Source organism: Phytophthora sojae (assembly GCF_000149755.1).
Source record: "Phytophthora sojae unplaced genomic scaffold PHYSOscaffold_14, whole genome shotgun sequence".
NCBI classification, from domain to species: Eukaryota; Oomycota; class Peronosporomycetes; order Peronosporales; family Peronosporaceae; genus Phytophthora; species Phytophthora sojae.
The window spans coordinates 1,588,746-1,603,023 of NW_009258128.1; the positions used below are offsets into that span (position 1 = coordinate 1,588,746).

At 58.1% G+C, this 14,278-nt stretch overlaps 4 protein-coding genes across 4 annotated transcripts; 2 read left to right on the forward strand and 2 right to left on the reverse strand.

Annotated features, from left to right (window-relative positions):
* Positions 1 to 127: 127 nt before the first annotated feature.
* Positions 128 to 1,645, forward strand: PHYSODRAFT_341814 (hypothetical protein; the record flags this gene model as incomplete). The annotated part of the gene is made up of 1 exon (XM_009540166.1): positions 128 to 1,645. One exon carries the CDS (start codon positions 128 to 130, stop codon positions 1,643 to 1,645), a length of 1,518 nt encoding a protein of 505 aa, XP_009538461.1.
* A 4,222-nt stretch (positions 1,646 to 5,867) lies between these two features.
* PHYSODRAFT_532201 (hypothetical protein) lies at positions 5,868 to 6,335 on the forward strand (the record flags this gene model as incomplete). Its single annotated transcript, XM_009540167.1, has 1 exon — positions 5,868 to 6,335. The coding sequence occupies one exon, from the start codon at positions 5,868 to 5,870 to the stop codon at positions 6,333 to 6,335; it is 468 nt and encodes a 155-aa protein (XP_009538462.1).
* Positions 6,336 to 7,812: 1,477 nt separating this feature from the next.
* PHYSODRAFT_341816 (hypothetical protein) lies at positions 7,813 to 10,493 on the reverse strand (the record flags this gene model as incomplete). Its single annotated transcript, XM_009540168.1, has 2 exons — positions 7,813 to 8,320; positions 10,198 to 10,493. 2 exons carry the CDS (start codon positions 10,491 to 10,493, stop codon positions 7,813 to 7,815), a joined length of 804 nt encoding a protein of 267 aa, XP_009538463.1.
* A 1,824-nt stretch (positions 10,494 to 12,317) lies between these two features.
* Positions 12,318 to 13,162, reverse strand: PHYSODRAFT_341817 (hypothetical protein; the record flags this gene model as incomplete). Its single annotated transcript, XM_009540169.1, has 2 exons — positions 12,318 to 12,434; positions 12,971 to 13,162. 2 exons carry the CDS (start codon positions 13,160 to 13,162, stop codon positions 12,318 to 12,320), a joined length of 309 nt encoding a protein of 102 aa, XP_009538464.1.
* Positions 13,163 to 14,278: the final 1,116 nt, after the last annotated feature.

Genomic DNA, 14,278 nt, shown 5'->3' on the forward strand with positions numbered 1-14,278 from the left:
GGCCCTATATTCGAAGATACGCTACTCCAACAACCGGGAATAATTTGCTCGGCGCGACCGCTATCCAGACGCGCCGAGTTTGTGCGAGATCGCATTCGCGAGATTTCTGCGAGGGCGCTACTCCACAATGGTGCCGCGACCCGGGAGTACTACTTCGAATGACGGGCTAACGATCCAAGAGGCATCGGAGGCAGGTGCGCGGTCGGCTGGAAGGTCGCCGACTGCAGGAGAGCACAGTGAGAGACCTGTCGCGTCGTGGAGCTCTGAGGGAACTTTCACGACAGGCCACGGGGCCAGCGACGACCAGGAGGGCTACGAAGAACAGTTTGCCGTTCCCTATCTGGCTCCCGACGAGGGAGCGGCGAAGGGCCGCGACGTAAGTCGCGGTCCTACTGGTCGGAAGCCTGCAAAGGCCGACGACCAACAACAACCCACCGCCAAGGCCGCCGCCAAGCGCAAGTCGCCCAAGAGGAGGAAGAAGAAGAATCTGCGCGCGTCGGACTCGGCGGAAGCGTCGCTGTCCAAGCCGCAAGGCAAGGACGCGGGGCGCCAGTACACCGTCGAAGAGGTGCGGTACGTCGTGGCGCGCACTGAGCTCTTCCGGCTGCTGGAGCAAGACCCGATCTTGGTCTTCCTCAAGCCCATGCTGATGAGCAACTTCACGGGCCCCTTCGTCGCGCCGGACTTCGATAGTCTCACCAGCGTCGCCCACGCCGCGCCGATTCTCTTCCAGATGCTGCGTGATTCGGGATTCGTGCTGGGATCTTTCGAGATGGAGAAGCTGTGCGACTGGGACCTCAAGTCCTGGTTGCGCGCGATTCGCGTCGTGCAGGAGCCATTGACGATTCTCGCCGGATCCGTCAAACAAGACGCGACGAGTTTCTCAGCGGGCCAAGACGCGCCGAGTTCCTCGACGGGCTCAGCCCAGACCTCGACGACCACGCCCTCGCCGCCACCTCGATACCAATCGAGTGTGGACTTCAATAGCAGCTTCGAGTCGCGCAAGCGCAAGTCTCCGGAGAAGCTCTGCGCGCCGGATTCAGCGGATGGACCGCCGGTCAAGGCGAGAGGCGATGACACGGGGAATCAGTTCACCGCGGCAGAGATGAGGTATATGCTTGCTGGAGTGGAGCTGATCCGGCTGCTGGAGCACGATCCGATCCTGCGTTTCATCAAGCCCAACGCGATCAAGTTCACGGGTCCTTTCCGGGTGCCGGACTTTGACATGCTCACGAGCGTCACGCGAGCCGCAGGGACACTCTTCGCGATGTTGCACGAATCAGGCTTCGGCTTGGGCATCACCGAGAGGACGGGGGTGTATGACTGGGACATCGAGTCGTGGACACGTACGATCCGCGGCGTCTTGGGACAGTTGACGGTCCTGGTCGGATCCATCCAACGCAAGGTGACTCCGCCTGGGACGGGCCCAATCTCAACGCAGATGATAACTTCGTCCCAGGCTGAGTCGAGCGTGCATTCCACGTCGAGGTCCAAACCCCGACGCGACGTAGATGACGAACCCGCCGACTTGTTTGACGTGGACTTCGGGATGCCGAAAACCACGGCCGCGACCTCAACCACGACTTCACCGGAACTGGACGAGGTTTTCAACCATCTGAGCGAGCCGCCGCGCGCTACGTCGTGAGGTCACGCCAGCGCGTATCAAGGTTCTGCCGGATCTGAAGGAAGCAATTCCTAAGGCGCTGGAAGAGGCGAGTACGCGCTCTACGATAACTCAGGCGTCGAATACCCATGTCTCTGCGGTTCATGTCGAGCCAAGAAACTCGACGCGAAAAAACTCGACGCGTAAAAACCCGACGCAGAAAATGTCGACGCGGGACGCGTCGAAGGAGATGCGCCTGCAAGGACTTGGTAATCACGCCGTGATGTCCGTCGCAGTGCCGGTTGCGACGACATCCAGGCGACCGTTGGGCACGGCGCGGGCCTCTACGACTCCCGAGCAATCGCGTTACGACGCACGAGTGCGGCCGGTCTCACTCGACGCGCTTAAGCAACTCGACCCAGGACAAACACTCGACGTCCGCCTGCGCACCAGCCGAGATGCACCGCGCCTGTGGGTCACGCGCAGCAAAACGTGGGTTACAACCATGTTTAAGACTAAGATAGAGCGACAAACATACCTGCGGGTGACCAACGTCACGGACGAGACAATAACGCTCGACGCAGGCACGAACGTGGGTTGGCGGACACCCTCCGATGTGTTTCCGCCTGCGCCCCGCTTCGTGCTGGCGACTAATCGACAGTACCAAGATTGCCAAAACCTTGCGTATGAAGTGACCTGCGACGAGGACGAGACCTGGCGTGACGACGAGCTCGTCTGGCCCATGTATGGATGGCCGACGTACGAAGATCCGGAATTCGACGCGCGTCGAGGTGAGCTAGAGGAAGAAGTTCACGCGGATAGCAAGCCCACATCGTACCCAGTAGTCGCTGTGAAATCACCAACAGCGGGGCTGACCTGTGCGCCAGCGGTGGAGACGTCGTCGGTGAGCAAGTTGCAGACGCGTGGCCACTCGACGCTGTCGCGCGTGGTGTTGAAGACACGGGTCGACGTAGTAACGACGTGTGTACGGTCGGACCACGGGTCGCAGAGAAGCGACAATGCGGGGCGCCCAGCTGAAGCGTCGCGAGTCGAACAACCCGTCGAAGGTGCGTCGGGCGACGAAGCGCGAGGCGCGCCGTCCAGCGGAAGGTCGCAACAAGGCGACGGGGTGCGACAGTCGAGTGAACGCGCGCAAGTTGCAAAATCCAACAGGGACAAGTGCGACAGTGTGAGATGTGAGGGATGGAACGTCTCGGAACCATCCCAGAAGCAGTCCCAGAAGTGCGACACCGTGAGACGGACCGAATGTGACACCGTGCGACAGTTGGGCGAAGGGTCGCCCATGAGACGGACGGAATGTGACACCGTGCGACAGTTGGGCGAAGGGTCGCCCATGAGACGGACGGAATGTGACACCGTGCGACAGTCGAGCGAAGGGTCGAGGGGACGCGACGACGTGAGACTGACCGAATGTGACACTATGCGACGGTCAGTAGCGAGGTCTCAGACCTGCGACGGTATGCGACTTGGGGACAAAGCTGGAAAATGGCGTCTTTGGCGACATTCCGCCCTCGAGCCCGTGAAGAACAAGCCGAATGTGAACTTCGACGTGGTCGACGAGGGGCCTGACGGTGGCGGGACTGGAGGACCACCGGGGTCTGCACCAAAAGAGAGGCACCGCGCCATAAACCTGGATCGATTGGTCAACCCTGAGCAAGATGCTGGTCCGAATTGCGCGATCTATCGAAGTGGCGGGTACGCCGCGGCGGGGCGAGTGGTGCGATTTCCTGTGGACAAGCCCGAATGCCACGGCGCGCCACCTGGAGGATTGCTGGCGAAGGTACCAGCTGTCACTCGACGGATGTCCAGTAAACTCAATAAGTCTGCGGCCCTGAAGATGGCGGGCAAGGCGGGCGACGAGCCACGCAGCCTGCAGCTACACCGACTTCGAACCTGTGACGCACTACACGTACAACCGCGTTACGGCGTACGTCGAGGCAGGAACACGGGGCCCGACGCACTTGTTGGATGCGTACGACGAGATCAAGAAGACAGCGCGACGAATAACTCGTCGCAGATCCGGTGCGCGGAGACGATGCACCGCCGAGAGGTCACTGGGATCCTGGGGAACGCGGTCAACGCTCCGCGGCGGCCGGTTGCACTGGCGCGATGCACAGGGCGAAGGACGGTGCCGACTCGGCGAAGACTCAGGTGGGGGTCATCCAGCCTACTACAGCGCAGAACGCGTCGAGCCCGAGCGCGACGAGGGTGCCAGACCCACGTTGCACGACGGGCAGTCGCGCTGACGCGAGACGCGGGACGAGCGACGGTGACGCCAGCGCAGCAGGGGCAGGGGTGTTTGTCATACAGCCGGCGGGTCACTCGCGAGAAGACATCCGACCCCGGACGTTAGATCTAGAAACAGCGTCACCTGTCAACCTCGTCGCGGAAGATTGCGACGCGAAAAAACTCGACGTGGAAAATCTCGACGCGGAACGCGACGCGAAAAATCGCGACGAGGGAAACTGCGACGAGGGAAACTGCGACGAGGGAAACTGCGACGAGGCCAACCCTGTCGTCAACGTGCCGGAACGAGACCGGCCGACGCCGAAGAACCTGGATTTGGGGCGCGGGACGGCATACGTCCTCGTGGTGACGATGCACTCGGCTTCTACACGCGCGACGAACCCCAGAGGCAGAGCTCCAGGTGTCCTACAAGAGCTGGCTGCTCAGAACCCGTCGAGCCTGGTCAAGACCCCTCCCAGAGCGGCTAAAGGCGCAGAGAGTCATGGCCCTGGGCATTTTACGGGGCGCGGTGCGCTGGATGAAGACGCGTCTTGCGTCGGATCTGGTTGTGCATTCAAGTTTTTGGGTGGCGTGTGGGTCGCAACGAGAAACACGTCACGCGACGGTGCCCAGTCAAAGCGCCTAGGGCTATGCGTTCGACAGCACCGCCGACTCGCGCAGGTGAACGCGCTAGAAGTCGACCAAGGTGTACACGTCGCAGATCGGACTCGGGGCGGAGTCGCGACGACGGACACGGTTGAAGTCAATTTGCCAATACGGTATTGCTTGGATTGCGACAGCCCCGGTCTCCCCCACGAGCTTAAGCGCATGTCCGACGCACTGGCAGGATGCGAGCTACAACGTCATGAGTGCAACGCGACGGGAAACTCGTCGCAGACCCGGTGCGCAGAGATGCTACACCACCGAGAGGAGATCGTCAGGAAACCAGATGCCACGAAACACGGTCAATGTCGTGCGACGGACAGTCACGCTGAAGCGAGACGCGGGGCGATGGGAAGTGCCCCCGACGCGGCGAGAGCGCAGGGGTGTGGCATCCAGCCCGGTGCAGCGCGGAACGCGTCGAGACTGAGCGCGACGAGGATGTCAGAAGTTCTAAATCGCGCGACGGATAGTCACGCGAAAGTGAGACGCGGGGCGATGGATAGTGGCCTCGACGCGGCTAGGACGCAGGCGGCCGGCAACGAGCCTGCTGCAACGAGGAACGCGTCGAGCCCGATCAGGAGGCCTGTAGCAGTGTCGAAATACGTGGAGGGTCCAACTTCAGTACAGCCCTCAGAGTGCGACGACGCGATAAACAGAAACCCACCTTGCGTCGAGGCAGATTGGGAATTCGAGGTTGCGAGGAGGGTGTCGGACGCCGCGAGTGACTCGTCGCGCGACGGAACAGAGTCGACGCGCCGAGGGATATGCATCCTTCAGAACTGCCGACTCGCGTAGGTGAACGTGCTAGTAGTCGGCCAAGCCGGGGACGACGCAGATCGGACCCGGGGCGACGTCGCGGCGATGGACAGGACTGGAGTGAATTCGTTGATGTCATATTGCTGGGATCGCGGCAGAATGGGATCTGCCTACGGGCTAGAGCTCATGCTCGACGCTGTGCCGCGAGACGCCCCGTGTGTGAGCACGTACGCTGTACGTCTTGAGACGGGCTGCACGCCTTGTCAATTTTCGGTCAAGGACGTTTCCAAGTTGAGGCCTGTGCGCGCTATGATCAATGGGACGACCCCGTCGAAGGGGCCGGCGACTGCCGCGACGAGATGCCGCTAGAAGTGAGCCGGGACACTAGCACTGTAAAGAGCGACGGCGTTGCGTACTCGAAGGTCAGGGACAAGCACGCCGAGACGGTTCGCGTCGTGGTAGACTTGGCGCTCTCCTTCGGTTCGCGCGCGACCGAGATCCGCGGTGTACGTCAAGGGCGATAATCGCCGTCGGAAAACTACCGCACCAGTGCGCCGAGCCCAAGCGACGGACGCTACAGATCGGACCGCGTGCGCAGATGCGGCGCGTCAGGTTGTGCACCAAAGCGCAAGGCAGGCCGAACGAATCGCGTCGCGAGACGAGTAACTCGCTTTACCAACTGTCTTTCGACTTCCGCACCTCCAAGCAAAACCCCGTTGAAGAGTTTCCGTCACACGCCGCGACGTGTTTGGCGATGTCAACGAACGGACCGTTTGACTCCACCGATACGTGTTTACTGGAGCACAGCCTGACACTCGCTCTGGACGAGGATGCTTCCGAAGGGGAGAAGTCCTTGGAGCTGCATGCCGGTCGGGCTTCCCGACATGGCTGCGCGCGCCGCGAGTCCGACGTGACCTGGAGAGGCTGTACCGACGAACTGGATCTCAACTGCGGAAAGTGGCGGTGCGACTTCTCGCGACAGCACGCTGGTCGTTACCGTCTTGCGGCGATTTCGCGCGAGGACGTGGGGCGGCTGAGCCGAGCCCTGGTGGGTGAGCGCCTTTAGTGGCGCGGTGGAAGTTGGCAGGGTGGCTGCCGACAGGTGGATAGGCGGAGAGCCTCGACTCTGGGAATGGCTGGAGCGAGGGGTTGGATGAGGAAAGTGTGGAGGACCAGCCTGTTGCTGATGATGAGATGGCGGAGGGCCGTCTCATAAAAGATGTGAAGAAGTGGAAAGAAACGAAGGAAAAGAGCAAGGCCTACGTGTCGGAGTTACGGCTGCAGCGACTACGAGCAACGACAACGTGTGGCACTAGGGCCCCTCAATGGGGTCCATGTCAGTGAACGCGACGAGGTACGTCGCCACTTGGTCTGAGGGCGGCGCGCTTGGGCGTCGTTGTCCGAGGCCTCGGACTGGAACTGCGTTGTGACCTGGCGCGTTCGATCGACAGCAGCAGCCGAGACGAAGGCGAAGACGATGGAGTCGAGACCGAACTGGGAGGCCTGCACCCGTGACGCGTTGATTCCTCGGCTCCGCTGTACCGCGGTCGACGGACACCCGCTGAAGCTGGCGGCGGAGTAGACGCCGGACCTGGACGGTGCGTCGGAGCCCGATGAGTATCCGCGGTTAACGAGGTCTTAGCCTCAGGACCGGAAACGGGAGCGGCAGAACGCACGCTGACACCCGTACTCGACGTAGTGGAGGCGAGACAGGAGCAGCGGGAGCCGCCGCTCGGCTTGACTCCGCAGGCCACAGCGTTTATCTCCACCGCGACAGAAGCTTCACGTCGACGGATCAGGTCGTAGGTGTCAATGTGCCCGCCTACGGACGTGACGACACCGGCAAGACGTTCTGGAATTCCATCGCGCACGTGCTACGCCATCTACCAACCTCGACGCGCTTCCCGAAGCACCCGTCCTCAAACCGCGTCATGCTCGTCGCGGTCCTCGATGGCCACGTCGTGCTCGTCCTCCAGCTCGATTACGTGTGCGCTGGAACGGTGGACTTGAGCGCTCGCGGCATCTCGCCGCTAACCCCCGCACGCGACGTATTCCCAGCTGCGCGAGACGTGGCCTGAAATTCGCCGATTCCTCCAAGTCGCGGATACGCGTCGCGCCCTGCCGGAGTTGTTTGGCGTGGGTCACAAGGAACGCGTTATTGCGCCGAAGGTCTACTAACAGCGGCTCGTTGAACGCTGCGCCGACTCGGCTTCCGCACGGCTCTGCGTGGGCGCATTACGGATAAGGGTGAGATGACCAACAAGGGTAGTGCGTCGCCGTCCGAGCGCGACGGACCTGGTCTCTCTCGGTGACGGCGGTGTTGCACTCCTTTTTGGAGAGCCGAAGCTTGACGCACTTGGTCCCTCGCGATGCTGGAAGCGTCGTGCGCTTGCTCGACGACCGCCAGGGCTTGATGCGCGCGGTCTCGCTCGGCAAAAGCTACGCCGCGTTGCTGCTCTGCAGCTGCGAAGGATTGCTGTGCTTGATCGCATTCCGCCACGGTAGCGCCGAGTCGCGATTGGACCGGGGAGAGGCAGCTTGGGCTACCGCGAGCTGATCGGACGGATCAGGGAGGCGAGACCGATGTGCACTGCTTGCATAGACGACGATGTCAGCGCAGCCTCGAGGTTGCCCGTGTCGGGCCCGCTCTCCTCGACGCAGAAGTCCTCAGCGCGAACCATGATGCTTGAATGGCAACGAAGCGGACGGAGACGACAAAGAATTCGACGAATCGAGATGCGGCCAACACGCGGGGCAGGTTCTGCAACGACACACCCACCTGGGGAGTGCGCGTGCGTGGCAGCGGGACGGATGTGGTGTAGTACCCAGCGAGGAAGCGGGCACGTCGGCGTCGGTGAAAGAAGGCGCCGAGACGAATGCTGATGGATGCGGATGATGAACTCGACGCAGTTGATGAAACGCGACGCGATTGATGGGGGCGACGCGCGGCAGAGGTCGACGGAAAGTCGACGCGGGTGATGGGCCGCGAGACACAGCGACAGAGTCCAACTCGACGCGTAATCATCTGACGAGTCGACCAGCGCCCCGTCTCTGCAAAACGCGTCGACCCTAATCCCCGCCGAGCAAAACCCGCCGAGCAAGACGCGCCGAGTAAGACGCGCCGAGCAAAACGCGCCGACCAAAACGCGTCGAGGTAAGATCTTGATTACGCCACGCAAATCAGGTTGAAGGACGGCAGTGCAAGCACGACAGAAGTAAGGATAGGCCCAGAACGGTAGGCTTAGCAAGCAGTAGTACAGAGTAGCCAGTAGCAAGGACATAGGATAGGGTAAGGACTCAGTCCAAAATTTCTCTGAACCACAAAGACCTCCGGATCTCCTCGGTTCCAGGGGAACCACCAAGCGCCAGCAAGTAGAGCCGCCTCGATATCGCGGCCCCCCGTCGCCTGCTGGTTCGGGTGCTCACCCCCTCAACCCCGTGCTGGAACAAAGGCACGTTAAACGTATACCGTTTAGGTGGGCGCCCGATAACGCGCTGCCTAGGCGAAGGACCGCGCTGGCCTGATAACCGCCGTGCACAAGACCCCCCCCCCGTGTAGGCCCGATAACGCCACACAAGCCCCAGGAAACGCCGGCCTGATAGCGCCGCACGCCCGACGGGAACGCCGAGGAAACGCTGGCCCGATAACGCCGCACGCCCAAGGCTCGACGCCCTACGACAAGGAACAAGCGTCAACACAAGAACCCCCCAACTCTGAAGCCTGCGAAGACTTGGGCCCTATATTCGAAGATACGCTACTCCAACAACCGGGAATAATTTGCTCGGCGCGACCGCTATCCAGACGCGCCGAGTTTGTGCGAGATCGCACTCGCGAGATTTCTGCGAGGGCGCTACTCCACACTTTCGTGCAAGATGCCGTGCAAGTCACCCTGCTTTGCACTCCCTTAGAGGTCCTTGCCCAGTCTCTTAATAAAAAAGCCACTGACTTCTCATCAAAAGTCCTTATCACGGTGTATCTACACCATGTACATGCTGTTTGTACAACATGATAAACGATTTGACGAAATGGTCATGTCGTCGTTGTACACAGTCGGTACTCGAACTTATACGAGACTATAGTAAAACTAAGTGTTGCGCGGCTTTAACATGCTGTACGACTATCATGTTGGGCGAGAGTACCGTGAAATAAAAAGCAGGTAAAAAACAGCTTGGGCGCTGGGGGGTTAACCCCTTGAATGCGAGAGCCTGGACCGTACATGTTACCAGAAAATCCTTAACGTGTACAGTTCACATTAAGGATTTTTGACTTAAAATTTGTATCGAAGTATACCAGCTTGAAGTCAATGAGGGGCAGGCGATGTATCCTTTCCTTCCCGCGTCATGAACAAAGAAACTTCAGCAGAACAAAGACAATCAATATAAACAAAGCAGGTCTGGGCGCGTGCCAACAGATAATATATTCGATGCTAGAGGCCAATGAACGCCGCCATTCAATCTCTCTCACTTTCAGACTTTCCAGCTTCCAGACAGATCTCCGCCACTTACATCGAGCCGACCTCACCGCGTTGTGGATTGGTAATCGGTAGGCAAGATTCACCGACCGCTTCCGCCTTATCTAGCTCATGTAACTAGCCTTTTCGCCCCCCCCCCTTTTGCGCAGTCCGATATCTGCTGAACGACCAAGATGACTCTCGATGCGTTTACGACAACCAGGCTAGCGGGTTCAGCGCATTTCCGTGAGCTAAAGCGCAATGTAAGGCATGTTGGAGCTATCTGGGCTACGTTTTGACATTCTCTAACCATGTGTGCTTTTCGTGTGATATGTTTAGCCGCGTAGCATTCAAGGCGTGACTCCCACTGCCGCGGGCTCATTTAACCGGTATGTACACGTTAGAGTTCCTAAATATCACGTATCTATAGCTAATAGTGTATGCGATCGCGCCGTTTCAGTTTGATTCCACACGCACTGGACAAACAGGGCGACGTACGTACGACCGGTAGGACCGCGACTTGCGTCGCGGCCCCTCGCGGCTCCCGACGAGGGAGCCGCATCGAGAACGGCAAACTGTTCTTCATAGCCCTCCTGGTCGTCGCTGGCCCCGTGGCCTGTCGTGAAGGTTCCCTCAGAGCTCCACGACGCGACAGGTCTCTCACTGTGCTCTCCTGCAGTCGGCGACCTTCCAGCCGACCGCGCACCTGCCTCCGATGCCTCTTGGATCGTTAGCCCGTCATTCGAAGTAGTACTCCCGGGTCGCGGCACCATTGTGGAGTAGCGCCCTCGCAGAAATCTCGCGAATGCGATCTCGCACAAACTCGGCGCGTCTGGATAGCGGTCGCGCCGAGCAAATTATTCCCGGTTGTTGGAGTAGCGTATCTTCGAATATAGGGCCCAAGTCTTCGCAGGCTTCAGAGTTGGGGGGTTCTTGTGTTGACGCTTGTTCCTTGTCGTAGGGCGTCGAGCCTTGGGCGTGCGGCGTTATCGGGCCAGCGTTTCCTCGGCGTTCCCGTCGGGCGTGCGGCGCTATCAGGCCGGCGTTTCCTGGGGCTTGTGTGGCGTTATCGGGCCTACACGGGGGGTCTTGTGCACGGCGGTTATCAGGCCAGCGCGGTCCTTCGCCTAGGCAGCGCGTTATCGGGCGCCCACCTAAACGGTGTACGTTTAACGTGCCTTTGTTCCAGCACGGGGTTGAGGGGGTGAGCACCCGAACCAGCAAACGACGGGGGGCCGCGACATCGAGGCGGCTCTACTTGCTGGCGCTTGGTGGTTCCCCTGGAACCGAGGAGATCCGGAGGTCTTTGTGGTTCAGAGAAATTTTGGACTGAGTCCTTACCCTATCCTATGTCCTTGCTACTGGCTACTCTGTACTACTGCTTGCTAAGCCTACCGTTCTGGGCCTATCCTTACTTCTGTCGTGCTTGCATTACCGTGCTTCAACCTGATTTACGTGGCGTAATCAAGATCTTACCTCGACGCGTTTTGGTCGGCGCGTTTTGCTCGGTGCGTCTTACTCGGCGCGTCTTACATCGGCGCGTTTTGGTCGGCGGGGTTTAGGGTCGGCGCGTTTTGCAGAACCGGGCGCGCTGGTCGACCCGTCGGATGATTACGCGTCGCACTGGATTCTGGCACCGTGTCTCACGGCCCATCACCCACGCCGACTTTCCCGTCGAGCTCGGCCCTGCGTCGCGCCCATCAATCCGCGCCGCGCCGCGTTCCATCAGCCGCGTCGAGGTCCATCACTCGCGTCCCGGCGCCTTCTTCCTGCGGCGCCCGGAGCGCCCACTTCTTCCGCGGGGTACTACACCACAATCGGGGCGACCAAGCGCACCTGCACTCCCTTTAGGCGCGCGGGTGCTCCCTCACTTTCACATCGTTGAATAGGCCCTCGTTTACATAGGCACCACGAGGCGTAGCAGTGCTAGCACTATTGGTAGGCTCGTGTCGTGGCTGAACTCTACAAGCGACATGGGATTTGGCATCACTGCGATTGTATGTAAAGTAGCCGCGAGACGGCCAGGAGCGAGGGTGGGAGCGGTATGAAACGCTTTTTAGCTGTTGTATGATGGGGCAGCTCCTCGCTAGGGGACATGTAATAATGTTTTGAGCGCTTATATATATTAATTCATTTTTCGTTGATATGCACGACATCATACATGCCAGCGAATTTGGGACATGCAATAACATTTGACACAATGATGCAATAACATAGAACATCAATTTATATTAATTGAGAATAAGTTGAAATAATATAAAAAAACTAACTGCGGGGTGGAGTGACGTGCTTCAGCGCGAACTCGAGGCGCTGCGTTTTGTGCTGCGGCGTTGGCCACAGTTTCAAACATGAGAAGCGCAGGCGCAATATGTCTATCTTGAGGTAGCGCTCGAGAGTGGTGCGAGGAACACCAACCGCAGCGGCCAGGCTCTGCTGAGTCTGCCGCAGCGGCAGCGGAACCGCCTCCAATGTCCGGGTGGAGCACACCGCGAGGCCGGTGGTGCAAGGGCTCGAGCAACACCCCAGGGGTGCCGCGCTGGTTCCAGATGCGCGTGCCTGTGTCTCAGTGACACGAGGACTCGCATGACTCGGCCATTTTATGCGTCGAGAGGGAGCCTCTCATTTAGGTCCTTGCCGGCGAGGTAGAACCTGGTCGCGAGCTTCTTCTCCGCGGTGAGGTTCGGCTGCTGGAGGTGGCGTCCCATCTTGATGGTCTTGATGGCGTGTGATGGGCTGTTGTCGGGGGGGGGGGGGGCTTTAACCACTCAATTTGTCGCGCCAAAGCCAATCTAATCCAATACTAATATTGACCAAGTAAATTTTAGTGATGTTAAATAAAAACCTAATGTTGTTTCTTAGCTGGGCCAGAGGCGTAGCGTCTTGCTCTTCCCACTCGCTGGCGCGTTGTTCGTCTCGTTCGATATTTATTTTTAGAATTTCGTTTTGAGGTCCTTAATATAAAACTAATTCGGATTGGGGTCCGCTCAAATCAGTAGGCGTATTTGTTTGTGTAAAAACGGAAATATACCGTGTTTTGACAAAACAAATCTATGGGGATCTGTGTACTTATGCCTACGAAGCGTACCATTCGTACCTTGTGATCTCACCGTACACAGTTCCTTGCCGTCGGCTGTGCCCGTATGTATCGTATGACTACTACGTACGAATGTGCCATCCAGAATCGGATTTAGCTGAGACGCCTAATCTCACTTGCCAAACACTTTTGTTTCTAACGCTGCTGGTCGCTGACAGCCGTCCGCGTGTCGATAGGGCGCTTGGTGATCTGGGATGTGGACGCCACAGGAGTCGCAGCATCCCCTTCCTCTGGAGACGTATCCGCCACCCCCACCTCTTCAGTCTCCGACTCTTCCGACTCAGCATCATCGTCTTCAGTTCTTCTTGGGTGAGGATCTTCACCCCTCGACTTCAATGAGTCTTGCATACTTTCTTCTAGTCGGGCTGTAGGGCGCGGGATCAACCTTATCAGCTCCTCCAGCACCTGGTGACAAGCCGTAATAATGCAGAGCTGGGCAACGATATACGTATTACCCGTATATTGGCTGCCATGAGCCCCTGATCATCGATAACACGCTCGTACAGGCCACGGTGCTCAGCCGATATGCTTCACTGCAAAGTGCGCTGAGAATTTCCCGGTCTTCATTAGCCTGTTACGATTCGTAGCGGGGAGACGACGCCTGAACTCTTCCCTATATCACCTTGCGTTGATTTGAGGGGCAGCTTGGTTTGGTTGGGCTGCACGATTGATGCACGCTGTATCCAGTTTAAACCATGTGTCTGCTTATTATTAAAAAAAACTATTAGTATATTTCATTAAGATGCGCGGTCCCTAACAACCTGTATTTTTATATGTATCTTGCGCACAATGTGCGATTCGGGTACAGGTACGACATTGCTCATACGATATAGCATGTATTGAACATGTTTCTATTCCTATTACTACTTTGACTTGGAGACGGCTTACGATTCAATAGCGGGGTGTTATCTCAGTTTAGAATCTCCCCTTTGCAGATTCTATGGAGAGGCGATGGAAGAACTAGATTCAGGGACGCAAATCCTTGTCCAAACAAAACTTTAAAGTCGCTGTTGCTGCCGGCTGCACCTCTGTACGTACCCGTTTTAACATGACACCAAAACGTCTTACTTTCAGTATGATAAAACTTCCCTCACATACAAGTTAATTCATCCGATGGGGGCGCTGAAACCCTTCGCGTTCAAGGGCTTAAAACATTATCAAAGGTTCAACATCGAAGGCTATAAAGCAGAGCTGCAAAGGTGCAGGAAGTGCAGAGGCTGCTCAATGTTCAAAACGCTTGGTGTTATCTCTTCGTGCCCCGCTGAATAGGGCTGGTTTGACCATACAAAATTCTATACTAAACTTGCGTCCTTACCGATGTGGCAAATCATGTTGCAGAAACTGATCAAACGTGAGAGATTACCACCCCGTCTTTATCGAACTCAGCTATAATCAATGCAAATGGATTAGATATCAACCGTCCATCACCCCTTTTCGTGTCACACTGAAAAGTGGACTTTATCA